Genomic DNA, 15,038 nt, shown 5'->3' with positions numbered 1-15,038 from the left:
CATTTATCCCCCCTGTTCAGTGCAACGTGTATAATTGATTGTGAATATATGTATGATTTTTTTTTGTTTCTTCTGATGGTTGGAGCTCTTAGATATTCTTCGTTCCAAGCAATAAACTTTAGTTGCAAGTCAGCGCTCGTCCGTGTCGTTTCTCCCTGCTTGTCCCCGTGAACACCGCGCTGTTCTGTTTCAAATATGTTTTACCAACTCGCCCAAACGTCTGTTTTAACGAGAATAAGTGCAGCAGAAAGGCAGATGTAGCGGCTCTTTGTTTCAAAGGAACGCTCTTAAAATCCCTGCATACATCCAACCACAAGACGTGGATCGGTTTACGTGTTCTTCTGCCTATATCATTACGGTTAAACAACATTCGCTGACGCGGCTGACAAAATGGAATACTGCGACCCAAAACATTCGTTTATTTGGGACTTGACAGCCATTCCTGCGAGGTTTCACACGTTGCTCATGCAGTATCCCAGGACGTTGCACGTTCCCGGCCTTCCACTGTTCTGCGAAAGATAAACGGACAGAAAAGTTAGATGCTTACGATAGAGTGCACTACAGTACGCTACGGCGGTCTCATTGAAACTTATAGCATAAGGGGCAGGCAAAGAATAACATCAATAAAGTGAGGATTATCTCAGTGTTCAGCCCCTCACTCCTGAGCACTTTCAGATTTTTTTAGTTTTATTTACTTCAACATTCCTATGTTAATTGTATTACATAAGGGATGTGGTTACATGACGTTCTTTAAGCAATACAGCTCCTGTTAGCTTTTGCAGAAAAATCGATGATCGATTGATAGATGCCGATAGTTGACGATGGTCTCCCGATCATCGTCAGACTGGAATTCAAAATCAAGTTCCAAAACCAAGCTTTGAAAAGCAGTAATGCAGACCCATCGGCACAAAACTTGGAAGGGATGTCCGGTAGGTCAGAATGTGCGCTTGTGGAGCACTTATTAACGAAAGTAAATGCACACAAGATCCAGTGGTAAAAGAAGCACAAAAATAGCAGCAACGCAAGACGGGGAAGCACACAGGACAGGCGCCTGTCTCGTGTTGCCGTTATTTTAGCGCTGCTTCTACCATGAAGATCAACCAATTCGCCCAGTCTTACACTCTATTGAAGATCCATTAATTTGTATTTGCTGTATGGAGTGGAGTATAAGGTATACGTACTAAGTAATCTTGGGCGAAAAATCTGAACGGAATGACTTGAATGGCTTAGAGAGAGGAATGATTTGGAAACAAATAATTCGCCCGGGCCACGTGACGGAGCTGCCCAGACAAAGAAATACAACAATAAAACGACGTACCGAGTCGAGATCAAGCGCACGTCTTCAAACATATATACCGACTGCAATTTCTGCATGTTCGTCTTGTACATTTTTTTCTTGTACTCTATTTTTTTAGCATATTATTGAACGTTCAGTTAGGCTTGATTTTCCAAAGCAGTGCTCCTCCACAAAACATTGAGGTATTCAATTTCTTCCTGGAAGTCGGCTTCACTGCAATTTCAAGATAATGCCTGGACGCCACCCTATCCGAGGCAGAGCCGACGAAAAAAATATGTCATGCGCCCATCGCGCGACCAAACCACCCTGCCCCATCGGAAGATGCATTAAGCTTTCTAGACTTCGCCCAGGCGCGCTGGGCCCAGTGAGTTTCCGCCAACCTTTCGTTCATGAAATTACAGCATGTAAACAGCTCTATGTAATATTTAATCCACAACATGCATGGTACGGTAACAGGATAGTACAACTTTAAATAATCAGAAAAGTCTGTGTCAGCGTACACCTTGTAGTGGGAAAAACAACCATCTGACACAATTTATGGAGAGAAGAACATGTACGGAGTTAAAGAACTCGAGGGCAAATAATATAGCGCTGATAAATTTGGCGGGTTCTCTAAGGCAATGCGCTTGCTTCGTTTGATTCAAAAGCAGGCTGAGAGAAATGCATATCCTGTGTTCTGAAACCTGTTGTTTCAGCTGCTAATGTCACAAGGTCGCCTGGGCTTAATCACCACCAATTTCGTAAATATTTAAAATCGACATAATCTGAGTTCGTAGACGTGATTTAACAAACGGCAGTTCGATAGCTGAGCTGTGGAAAGGTTTCTTTAACCTTAAAGTGGACTGGAATCACTATATTTATCGACGAAAAGAAATGCGTTTGAAGTTAAAATAGGCTATTTCAGACATACTTGGCTGCAAAAAGTACTTTAACGCGTTCAGCAGAAGCGCAGTTATTGGCAATCAAACACTCTCTTCGCTATGCTCCCGTTCCTTCTTCAATGCCTGCACTGCAAAGACTGCGGCGGAGCGGGGTGTGCCCACAACTCTCCGCCCCTTCCAAATGTCACCGTGGCAAGCAGTTCAAATTTGTTTTTGGATGTTGACGTAGACGCCACTACTTCCAATTTTGGTGCCTACGACGCGCCAAACGTAAGCGAAACGCGGTTGTCCTCAGCGAGCAGCAGTGCGCTTAGCCAGCGGACTCGCGGCGGCACCCACCCATGCGCCTGGCTCGGCGGCAAGAGGGAGTCTGAAGATTTCATCTGGTTTGGCAACCGGAGGGCGCCTGGATCCAGACCCACAGCTGCAGCAACGGCAGGACCCCCTGGCCGACACTGGTAAGTCACCCGTTGAGCAGGCCTCCCCAACACCTCCCCACCCAGCGCCGCCCCATGCACCAGTCCTCTCACAACAGACCTGTGCACAATATTTCCAAACTCCAGAATTCACACAAGGCCTCACGCAACTAGTTCTAAAATTTGTGAGCGACAACCTCGAGGCTGTCAAAACACAAATGGTTAAGGAACAAGAGCAGGCCCTACAAAGAGCGGAGACCGCGTTTAATCAACACATCGACAAAATAGAATCTGCAATTAATCACATCTTCGATTCGCATGCCCAATCATCACCCACCCGCAAGCATAAACAGCCCAAACCTACCGCCGCCGCTCACTCCCCTCAGCCCACGGAGGAGGTGACCAGACCACAGTTGGGGGTCTCGACCCCCGTAACGACTCAACATGGCCAACTCCAATAAGCAACAGAATTCGGGTAGAGCGGGCTTAACTCCTCCACTCGGAAACCAAACTTTATCTGACCTAATCATATGGCAATGGAATTGTAGAAGCATCAAAAAGAAACTCGCCCAATTGACCACATACATTCAACACTTCCCGAAGCCGCCAGATATACTGGCCCTGCATCAAACAGGGTCCGCGTCTCTATCCTTGCAGTGATATCACGTGGCATCTGTAACATCGCGTACCGCTATTCTTATTAATAAAACCCTCCCCTTCATAGACCGAACCCCTACCGGGGGTCCTTCAGGAGGAGGAACCGAGTACACCGCTGTCGAGATTATCCCGTCCAACCCCACATCGGGAAAAGGACTGTTGGTGGTCAACATATACAGTCCCCCTAAAGATAAGGGCACACGGATACCGGAAATTCTTGCTCAAACACGCTATACACATCGAATCATAGTGGGCGACTTTAACGTCCGCCATACGGCATGGGGTTATATAAATAACACGCCGAAGGGCAACCTTATACATAACACTATGATGCACCACACACTTACTTTAATCACAGATCCTACTATACCAACGAGAGTGGGCACCAGTACGGCAAGAGACACCACGCCCGACCTCACGATGACAAGCACACGTGATAGTGAAAGCACACGAGGTCCTGCCGGATACATTAGGCAGCGATCACCACGTGATACAAACAGTCCTAACGCAAAATTCCAAAATTTTTTGGCCCAAAATTCAGACCCTCGTTGACTGGTATAAACTCAGCTCGGACGATACCACACCGCAGACCTTGGAGTATTGGACTCAAAAGATACAACATGCCCTCGACAGAGCTGGAAGAAAGATTAAGAACGCCAAGAATGCCCCCCCAAGTAGACCCCCCCCCTCCTCGATCTGTGGGAGGCTCATCGAAGCCTCTCCAAACGAAGGAAGCGCCAGAGATTAAACCGCAAACTTCGCCTTCATATCGCTGCAGTCACGGAGGAGGCTGCACAATATGCTACCCAGCTTGCTCAAACAAACTGGGCCAACTTTTGCGGCACACTGAAAGGAACGCTGGGCACAAAACGCACTTGGAACCTCCTGAGGGCTCTTCTCGACCCCACTTCCACCAAAACCCACGTGGACACTACTACTCAAAAGCTGATTTACTTAGAGGAGCAAAAGGGCACGGATATTATGGCACACATCAAAAATCTGTATATTCCACAGCCCATACCTACACAACCGAACGCAGCCCCTTTAACGCCCCCTGATCCAGACGGAAACCTGGATGCAGATGTTACACTGCCGGAGGTGAAACAGGCCCTTCGCTATATTACCAGGGATACTGCACCAGGGCCCGAACGGATAACGTACAAAGTCCTCCGAAATTTAGATGACATATCTTTGCAGGTGCTCACGGATCTCTTTAACGAACACTGGCGAAAGGGCACACTGCCTGGCGATTGGAAACATGCGCCAGATTAATCTTATTCCGAAACAGAGTAAATCCTTACTGCTTCAGAATTCACGACCTATCTCGCTCACGAGTTGTGTAGGCAAACTTTTTGAGCACGTGATTGTCCGGCGACTACAACCGCACTTAGAAGCTAAGCATTTCTTCCCCAACATTCAGTTTGGCTTCCGCCCCAACCTATCGGCGCAGGATGTCCTCTTGCATATTAAAGAGACCTTATTAAATCCCAAACGATGGACAGCCCGCACCAGAGCCATCCTAGCATTAGACATACAAAAGGCCTTTGACAACGTAGGACACGACCATATTCTCAGGACCCTTGCCACCACAGGTTGCGGCCGAAGGATCTGGCATTATGTCAAAGCTTTTTTGGAAAATCGTACCGCCGAGATTAGATTAGGTTCACTCACATCGGCCGCTTTTGCCCTCCCAAACAGGGGCACAGGAGCAGTCCTATCACCACTATTATTTAACGTAGCCATGGCCCCACTCGCCAGAGAGCTCGCACGTATCACTAAATTGCACCACGCTTTCTATGCTGATGATATGACTCTATGGGTGTCACAAGGCTCTATTGGGGAGGCCCAAGATGTCCTATAAACAGCTATCAACGTTATCGAACGGCATGTTCGCATAATGGGGCTCTTCTGCTCGCCAGAAAAGTCTGAATTGCTCACTATTAAACCCCACAAAGGCGACCCTGGCATACACCTGTTCATGCACGGTCAACAAGTGCCTAAGGTACATAGGATCAGGATACTGGGTCTGCACATCCAATCTAACCTAGATGCGAGTTTTACACTGAACCTCCTCGATAAGCAAATAAAACAAATCTCAGGACTGGTTCGCCGGATTGCGTCACGCAATCACGGCCTGTCTGAAAAGGACACCATGCAAATGATTGAAGCTCTAGTGGTCAGTCGCTTTGCCTACCACCTCCCGTATCACCACCTCACTCAAAAACAAATGGATCAGGCTAATCGCCTAATCGGGCGGGCGGTTAAGACCGCACTGAGGCTGCCGATGCGCGCTAGCACTACCCGCCTCCTACCGACTGGTCTCTATAATACCGTCCAGGAAATCATAGAGGCACAGAGGAGTAATCAGCTTCTGCGCCTCACCCGAACACCACTCGGCGAAACCTACTCAGAACTCTGGGGTGTGAGCCAAGCGGCACGATCCCGATAGAAGAGCCGTGGTCCCCTATTCCTGTAAGACTCGCAGCTAACATGCAACTCCCGTTGCCACGAAACATAAATTCGCGCCGCTATCCGGGTCGACGTAAGGCGCGGGCTGATTACTACGCCCGACGTTACCAAAATCGCGTAGACGTCCTTTATGTCGACGCCGCGGTCGGTCCGCTCAAAGGAACGATCACGGCCGCTGCCATGACGGAGGACGGGCGCATTATCATCTCTGCCTCGATTAAAACAGCGCGCACCGATGTGGCTGAGGGGGTCGCATTAGCCCTAGCAGTGGCGCATGCGGCTGCGGATTCTACCATTACAGAAATCTGCACCGATTCCCAAAGTGCATACCGTTACTTCCTTCAAGGCGTAGCACCTAAGGCGGTCACACACATTTTGCAAAACATTCTTTCGCTTCCCCACCAGGTGACTATCACGTGGGTACCTGGGCATGAGTGTGTCCTCGGGAACGAGCGCGTTAATGCGCATGTCCGAGGTCTTTCCCTCCGGACCCTGGACGACCACTCACCCAACCCCATGGAAAAACCAGGAGAGGGGATTTGCACCTACCACCAGATTACCACGTATTACAGGGATGGCAGGCGAGATTTACCTCCCCCTCACCATTCCCTTACCGCCCATCAGAGTTCAATCTGGTGCCAGATCCAGACCAAAGCATTTATTTCTCCCTATCTGGCACAATTATTTTACGCTGATCTCGATAATCCACAATGTACCACCTGCCGAGCGCCCCGGGCAGATCTTTTCCACTGTTTGTGGAGCTGCCCCACGCCCATGGCGGTAGAGCCTATTCCCAACCCTTCCTTTTTCTCGTAGGAGGCCGCTCTTCGGGTCACTTGCTCGGATGACCAGCTCTGGCTGGTGGACCGTGCTTGCCTAGAGATGTCGGCCAGGGGGCTCCCGGACGTCTAGGGTCCCAACCACATTTAAATAGATCCAATAAAGTTTCATCCATCCATCCATCCGTGGCGGCACACCGCGGCGGCCGCGGTATCTACGCTGCGAAGAAGACCGCAGCTGCATGCAGCTGTAGTGCGCATGTAGCGTTAGCTTTGTGTACGACAGAACTTCACAGTTACTTCAGTGCGTGCTCGATGTGCTCGCGCGCATATGCCCCAGTGGTCCCAATCTGGCCGCGCTACGTGTTGCGGACCGGCTTTGTCCTTCGCCAGCTTGACCGAGGGATAGTAGCCACATAAACGCGCGCATTTTTCAAGCGCTATCAATTAGTCTGCTAAAATGTCTGACCAGCAGCGGCCAGGAGTGAGCGCGCGCTGGCAAGCGTGCGTGTAGTCTGACCTTAAGTTTCGCGTGGTCTGAGACTATTAGATGAGCATTCAAAACTCGTCGAAAACAGCGAGACTCGCCGTCTACGCCACCGATAAGCATAGTGGTCAAATTTTAATTACTACGTGTGTGGCTACGGCCGAGCGTACGTGAGCAGACGATAGTCAGCTTTTTCCGGGACTACGTAATTATTATCGAAATTTAAAAGCGAATTTTCCCTTAAATCAGCATGTTTACTGAACTTCATCAATAAATATACACAGTAATAGTAGGAAGAAGCGCACTGATCCAAACGCCCTTCTTCATTGACGTCAGCTATTGGCCAATGGCAGCCGCGTATGAGAATCCGCTTTATTAGGAAATAAAGCGTGCAGAAAAGAATGAGGAGTAGGCTTCTGCTGAAAAGAGGGCGTTCGAGAGAAAGGCGACATCGCCTCTGCTTGCGAGGTCCACGCGCCGCGCACGACAGAAAAACTCGGCTGAATTGGTCACAGCAGCGTAAGCTATCACCATGTTTTTTTTTTTTTCAAAATCAAGCCCGGGAGGTGGTTCAGGACCCCCGTAAGGAAGAAACAAAAAGCTCCTTGCACAGAAGGATCGCCCTGAGCCACTACTGCCCATTACTAATGGCTCTGGAAATTAGTCTTTTGTGTCGACTTAACAAAACACATCAATAAGATCAATGTGAAATTGCAAGGAGAGGCACGCCTCATTCATGAGCTGTTCATGGACATAATATGCATCGAGACAAAACTTCTGTTCTTTCTTTTGAGAAGCAAGTGCATAATCAACATTTGAATCATTCCCGCTGCTGATCAAGCATTAGTGAGTAGGTTAACATGGTATTTTCATCCATATTTTCCACAAATATAGTCGACGATCTGCGCACACAATATTGCGAGTGATTCTAAGACCTTAATGACAGGAAGCCAGAAGTGAAAATGTTCCAAAACTGCTTGAGCTACAATGTGGATGCCCTGCCAGGTTCCTTTAAAGTATAAGTAATTGAACTGCAGTCAAACGACATGTCGAAGTACCAGCGCAAAGAAGAAAATCTAATCAATTTTTATAAATTACTAGGCTTGAAGGGTTCCCCAAACTTAGAGCAAATTGAGCGCGCGTGTACATGCCAACTAGTGGCGCTACTTACCTTTGTAAGCAAACTTTCTGACGAACACCTGACTTCTCCGCATATTATTGGCTCATCAGACTTGCAGTTACAATTTACTAAAATAATAAAGTCAGAGCATAAGGTCCACCTCTAACGTCATGCCCTGTCCTATATATTGGCTGCGGGACGCTATTCCCTTGGGTTCAAATATGCTACACTCTGCTTAGTGCCCTGTGCGGCATTAGCTGTCGTCACATGCTTCCCCATTTGCAAATACGTTAATATTGCAAATATGTCCATATGCTAATTAAATATGCGAATATTTTCATCCCTACTAAATTTTTTTTTTGGGGGGGGGAGAATTTTACTCTAAATTTATTTATTGGCGTGGTTAATAGCTGTGATAATTTTGTTAATCAGCTGATTCCGCTTCAATACGTTACAGTTTTTATCCGTTCAGATTGGTGTCATCTGAGAGCGCAGAGAAATGTATGTTGTAGTCAGCGGCGACCATCGATGTTAGTCAAAAATTTAAAGCATTCGTAATTACGTTAAATTTTCTTTCCGACCTTATGCATATTGTGCTGCATACCTTGTTCCAGTGCTGTCGCATTTCGATTCATCTTCTGTTCTCTGTAAATATAAATATTGTGAGCTTGCTATGCGTTCTAGAAGGCATTTAATTATGCTCCATCTGTGCTATGTCGCAACTATACGATTTACTTTTTATGTAAATAGGGAGTTCCTTTATAAATCACTTGCAACTGCTTTTCACGTTGTGTGTGTGTGTTTTTTTTTTTTTACCCCACATGTAAATCTACGATGAAAGGCTTTCTTTTTAGGGTTTGGGGAACTGATCGAATAACTATGGAGAAATTATAAGTGGCTCCGTCGTAGCGTGCTATTCGAAAATGGTTGTGTGCAATTGGAACATATATTCCAATTGCGTCAAATTCTGCCAAGAGCCTTCATCTGAATCATCCTGCTCCAAAACATCCTTTTAGCGGAAAATTGCGCCAAACTTGCGCCAAATCAAGCATAAGAACGAAGCCTCGTTCCATTCATGCTGTCTGGCAAGAAAAACTGAAACCAGAACCTACGGCACGCTATCGTCCTGATCCTGGAAGTCAACGGAGTGGCATAGCGATAGCTATAGCTAGCCGATGCAATCGTCCCTCCAGTTGCCGTTCTTGCTCTTGACATTCACCCCTTGACACTCAAGGGGGAGAACAGTACACTAACTATCGGTATAGTGGAGAAAAAGATATTTTCGTCTAACGCATATATTGGAATCTATGTGAAGCCAAGCTTTCGTGAAGTGGTTAACTAAATGTTATACAATTAAGTGTGATCCTTACAATTGCCTTTATTTTGTTCCTATGTAACGTGTCTTCTTGTGCAATGTTTATGTTTATGCACCGCTCAGCTCAAAACATTATTGTATAAATACAGATAGTTCAGACGAGATACCCACTGAGCCAGCAGCAGCCCGCCAAACTTCTGGCGGTTAGGCAAAGAAAGCTTAGCTTTATAACTAGTCGTACCACTTCTCAGAAACTGATTCAGCATTCTCGTAGCAAATTGTTATATCCGTCGTGATTTCCCCCTCTACACTTTCTTTAAGTGACATAAAACAGCATGACGACATGTCACCATATATTACACTTCGGTTTATTTCAGATTACTATTCGCTTTCCAAATACCTTTCTTTCGGTTCACAAAAAAGCCGCGCCTGCTGCTAATACCTTGATGCATGCGGTGCCTGGTGGTCGGCAGTAGCGGTACGGTGTCCCCCGGTGTTTCACGTAGCACAAGAATTGGCATTCGTCGTATCCCTGAAGAAAAAAAAAACGAATTCCAAGTGTCCAAACCATAAACTACTCGCTTCAGGAATAGCCTTCGTACGATTGATGAAAGCTGTCATTATTGTGTTAGGGTTCTGTCTACGACCTTGCAGTCCGAAACGAACTGTCGGCCGAATGGAGCTCAGTATATGAAGGCAAACTACAATAACCCAATAGTTTGTTATAGCAACGTTATAATATAACTAGCCGCGCAACCGCAAACCGTGAGCCTGAGAACCGTCTGACGGAAAGCACACGCACTAGATCACCATGGTGGTTCACTGAACATGATCTTATACTGATGAACACTAGACTATCTTTAAAAACCCGACGAAGCTACTAACCTCAGGTTAGTAACTCAATTTGAAATATGTTACTAGGCCCTTCGTTGCACGAAGCTAGGAATGGCAAAGTAACAACGACTAGGTCGAAATTATTCAGAACCCTCTTCAATGAGATTCTCCCCAGCCCATAATGCATCCCTAAGTCGCAATCATGTATTACGGAATGACGCATTGCCGGCTAATTGAAACTCAGTTAAGAAATCATTTCTATTTCGAAGCGCCTATTATCAACGAATAAAATGCGGCCACAGGAATTTGTTCTCAACCTGCTCACTGCACACCTTGGGCAGGACTGCGATCGATGGTCCCCGCTATCATGGCGAAGCCGCCTCACTCTACATTCATTTTACTATGGGTTTTCTTTCCTATGCTATTGGCAGTCACTCGCTATTCTTGAACTAAAATGTGCCCTTGCCTGTTCACTCAATTTGACAAAGTACGTGGGACGTAGCATAGCACATTGTGTGTTTGAAACACAGGGAGCATGATAGCCGAAGTAGAAAAATAACATTACCTTGTGAGTCTCTAACAATTTAATTGAATATCAGTGATTGTGCCAGGACTCACGAAAACGTACTTAGTGTGCTGAGCACAATGTCCAAGAGTGGTTTAGGACACATGAAGATTTCGCAAGTGTTCCTTAGGCAACAAACAGTTTGCTGCAGCCAAAGCGCATTTATTACTGTGCATGCCACAAATATTTTGACATAACCCAGCCTTGAATAAAAAAAAGCGAAAGACAACGCTCACTCCACATGATGTGCAAACGCTATTCGGTGCACTCTTTCAACCAGAGATTTTGCAATCGTACCGAGGCCTGCGATGCCTGGTTTGGATGCACGCTCTTGCACAGGTCTGACTCGGTCACTGAAGGCTGCCGGCGGCACTCGGTTCGAATACAAACCTGCAGGGAGGATGACGTCGGGTGTAAGATTTTCGTGGTGAATCGAACTCGGTACAGGTGTACTCGTGTGCAACCTGCATAATGTGTGACGAGCGCTTCTACTGTACTGAAGATGTTTAAAACAAAAACGATTGTATACTCGTAATTACCGTCGGCGTTTCGGAAAGGTCTTCAATGATTCAGTATAACATGCTGACATGATTCAAACGCTCATCTTCACTAGTCAACGCAGACCCTCTTTCAAGGGTGACTCCCCCGAAGTCATTTATGAAGAAGGAGCAGAGCTGGCATCGTAACGTAAGGTAGCTTTAAAAAATTATGGGGTTTTACGTGCCAAAACCACTTTCTGATTATGAGGCACGCCGTAGTGGAGGACTCCGGAAATTTAGAGCACCTGGGGTTCTTTAACATGCACCTAAATCTAAGTACAAGGGTGTTTTCGCATTTCGCCCCCATCGAAATGCGGCCGCCGTGGCCGGGATTCGATCCCGCGACCTCGTGCTCAGCAGCCTAACACCATAGCCACTGAGCAACCACGGCGGGTAAGGTAGCTATAATTCCATAGGTTTAATAAAGAAGGGATTATTTGGCGTCATCGTTTCATCAAATGCGGAATGTTCCCGTGTGTATGGAGCACTGTCAAACACAGGCAGCGGGCGTACCCGCACTTTTCCTTTCTCCTCCCTGTTCCTGTTCTCTCTATAAGCTGATCAGCAAGGCAGACACTTCATCAGGCCGACTTGTTCACCTTGCTTTCAGGCCGCTCATCTATCTGTTTATTTTGTTTTTCGGCGTACGTGCGTGCGCATGTACGCCGACGTCCGTAATCAGGAACTAAGGCGGCTTCGCATTAGGGTTGCCAAATCTCAAGTGGACGAAGTCAGGAGGGAGAGGGGGGGGGAGACGGCTGATGACAATTGAATCTACTAGTGCCAGGAGCCGCCAACCTGTACGTGCGACCATAACTTTTTTTAGACCTTTTATGTCGGAATTTACAACATTAAAGATGCAGTATATAGTCGCTTTGATAACACGGCTAACCAATATAGCAAGAGGTGCTGTGGATGGTTAGGGCCAAAAACTGTACTAGAACTACCGCACTAACAACACCGCAGAAGACAAAATAGAAGAATGTGCAACCGAGCTGTCAGGCATTATAAGAAAAATCTGGTTCATTGACTGTTATTACGTAGAAACAAAGATAAATAAGGGACATTTTGCCATCCCGACTGAATCAAGTCAGGACGCGGAACATTTTCTAAAAGTCTGAACTGTCCCGCTAAATTCGGGGTTGCCAACCCTACCTCGAATGAGAATCCCGACACCAGTTGCATGTCCCCGAACGGGGTACACGGCGACAGGTCCTGTTACGTGCGCTATGGCTCTGAAGCTTTTGACCTTCATATCATGCGATGATTGACAGCGACGACGGTCACAATTGAGAAGTGTTACGCCATTGACCAAATCTAATTTAAGCTGCGCCTTTCGCCTTTTCGTGGCTAACATGCGGCGTTCTTCGTTGAAAAACACATCTGCAACCGCTACAGTCCCGACGAGAACGCATTATTTGTGGCAGTTGAAAGTTTTATGCGGTACACATATTTGTTTTAGCAAAATGCCGGGAAAGAGACGCGGACAGTTGAGTATGTTTCAGTCTCAGCTTATTATTCTTTAAATACAATGAATTGGTGAGATACAATATACAGACGAGGGTCCAAATGTCACAAAAAGCTCCCACGCTAAAATCGTTCGCAAGAGAACATTTCAGCGAATCCTGATGCTCGGCATATTATTAGAGAAGGCAGCCGGCAAATGGCAAAGAGCATTTACAAACGAAAGGCGCTGTGAATTCGGCTGCTGCTCTATAGTGGCGACATCTGGTGACGCAGTGTTCAAACATTAATCTTGTTGGAACGGCCCTTTATTGTGTGACCGTTTTGGCGGGGCAAAGAATGACACTCTGCGGAGTTTTGTGTCACTTCGAAAACCTTCACGAAGCCAAAGGCCTACAAGGCTTGAGTGAGCATAGCATCACGAGATGTCGCTAAAGAAAATATGTAGCTGTTCAAACCCTCTAGTGTTTGTGGTCGGTCTTAGAACATGAGCTGTGTCTGTGAATTTGAAAGCGACTCAGTGCTGCCATGACAATTAACATGAAACCGCAACCTGTTGTCGAGAACAGATAAAAGAAATTAGCACATTTTGCACGAGATATCTTAAAGAAAGCTTGACACATCTACGCAACTTCCTTGAAACAATACTGCAAAAAACAGTGTCAAGTGTGCCTCCGCGTGGTCCCATTGTCTGCTGAGGTGTGTTGCGGGGTGAGTCACGCAGTGCACCGTTATATTGAAAGTCACTGATGTCACCTGGATCCACCAGGGGGCACTTCACTAATACGATTGCTATTAAGTGATTACTTTTAATTATTTGAGACGCTATTCATAATTCGTATCCGAACCTCCAAGACTTAAATTTAGCAAAATTTCAACATCACCCCTTTATATAACGATCTGCAGCGACCGCTTCGAAATCACATGTAAACTTCTGGACTACTAAAAACGCTAGTTCCGCAAATTTGGCGAGTACAGTAATTATTGTCGGCTTTACTGTTCGACGAAAACAGTGTCTAGTACCTTTACTAGTATACCGCATCCTATGCGAGTGTGATCAGGACACCGACATACTCCCCCATCCCCAACCCTTCCCGTGAGCAGTGGGACAGTGTGTTGTGCAGCGTACGCCTCGTCGACCAGGTCACCTTAGTCGACTGAGCAGTCTGCGCCAGGACCACCAATTGACTATCGGACCAGGAAGCCACCCCACAATTCATTTGCTTTATTTTCCTCAATAAAGTATTTCTCTCTCTCGCTCTCTCTCCCTTTCTCTCTCTGCACAATATTAGTAGACGACCAATAAGCGTGTGTGATAGGTCGAGACAAAAGATAAGGCTTCCCTGCAGCATTGGCTCTCAATAATATTATCGGAAGGAAGGAAGGAAAAACTTTAATGCTCTATTTACAGCTTTCAGCGGCTAGCAGAGGTCTTAATGTTTTACTGAAGTCTCCGTCGTCTTGAGTGGTCGGCGCCCCTATTCCAGAGCACCGCTGAGCCTGGCCACATTGAGAGCGTGTTGCACCAATCCTTTTTGGACTGTGAGCACGCCGCTGGTGAGCAGGCCCTCCCACTATTCCGCACTGGTTTTTTTTTTCTTTGTGGAAAGAGAAGTTATTTCTGCACTCCCATGTGATGTGATATAGTGTTGGGATGGCCCCACACCATGGGCATGTGTCCCTGTATTGACTGGGAAACATATTATGTAGGATGTGTAGATTGGAGAATGTTCCTGTCTGCAGCCTTCGCCAGCCGACTGCTTCGTGTTGTGTTAAAGATGGGTGGGGTGGTGGATATATTATCCTTTTGCCTCGGTGATGAAGGTCATGAAGGAACCACTCGGGTTCCTTCATGGCCAGACCGGGCAGCCTCGTCGGCGAAGTCACTACCAGCAACACCGGTATGTCCTGGCATTCATTGAAATATTATGTCATTCCCTTCATCAATAGATTGACGGAATTTTTTTTATCTCCTATACTAATTGCTCGTGAGTCCTGCGGTGTAGGAAATTGCAAACACTGAAGGGCCCTACTCCGAGCTCTCTCCTGTGAGACGCATTTCACAGCAGTACGCAGGACAGCAAGCTCTATCGCCACTGATGTTATATGCGACAGTTTAAACTGAATTGTGATTAACGCAGCCACAATGACAACAGCACCTCTTGAGCTGGTGAATGAAACCAGCCCGTCAATATAAATATATATCCGGTCTCCC

The 15,038-nt window shown here is 46.6% G+C and overlaps 1 protein-coding gene across 4 annotated transcripts in view; it reads right to left on the bottom strand.

Moving 5' to 3' along the window:
• Positions 1-330: 330 nt before the first annotated feature.
• LOC142568306 (uncharacterized) overlaps positions 331-15,038 on the bottom strand; it is a 48,775-nt gene continuing 34,067 nt past the window's right edge. For 2 of the 4 annotated variants that reach the window (XM_075678299.1, XM_075678300.1), the window contains exons 5-7: positions 11,118-11,210; positions 9,864-9,953; positions 331-504 (exon numbers count right to left, since the gene is read on the bottom strand). In XM_075678299.1, the coding sequence (XP_075534414.1) occupies positions 346-504; positions 9,864-9,953; positions 11,118-11,210 (342 nt within the window). In that variant the 3' untranslated portion in view covers positions 331-345. Of the gene's footprint in view, positions 510-9,863; positions 9,954-11,117; positions 11,211-15,038 lie in introns of all 4 variants that reach the window. The other 2 variants (XM_075678302.1, XM_075678301.1) reach the window with 2 other exon arrangements.

Source organism: Dermacentor variabilis, unplaced genomic scaffold, assembly GCF_050947875.1.
Source record: "Dermacentor variabilis isolate Ectoservices unplaced genomic scaffold, ASM5094787v1 scaffold_18, whole genome shotgun sequence".
NCBI lineage: Eukaryota > Metazoa > Arthropoda > Arachnida > Ixodida > Ixodidae > Dermacentor > Dermacentor variabilis.
Note: the sequence above shows the minus strand (reverse complement) of the source record. Positions and strands in the feature narration are given on the sequence as shown.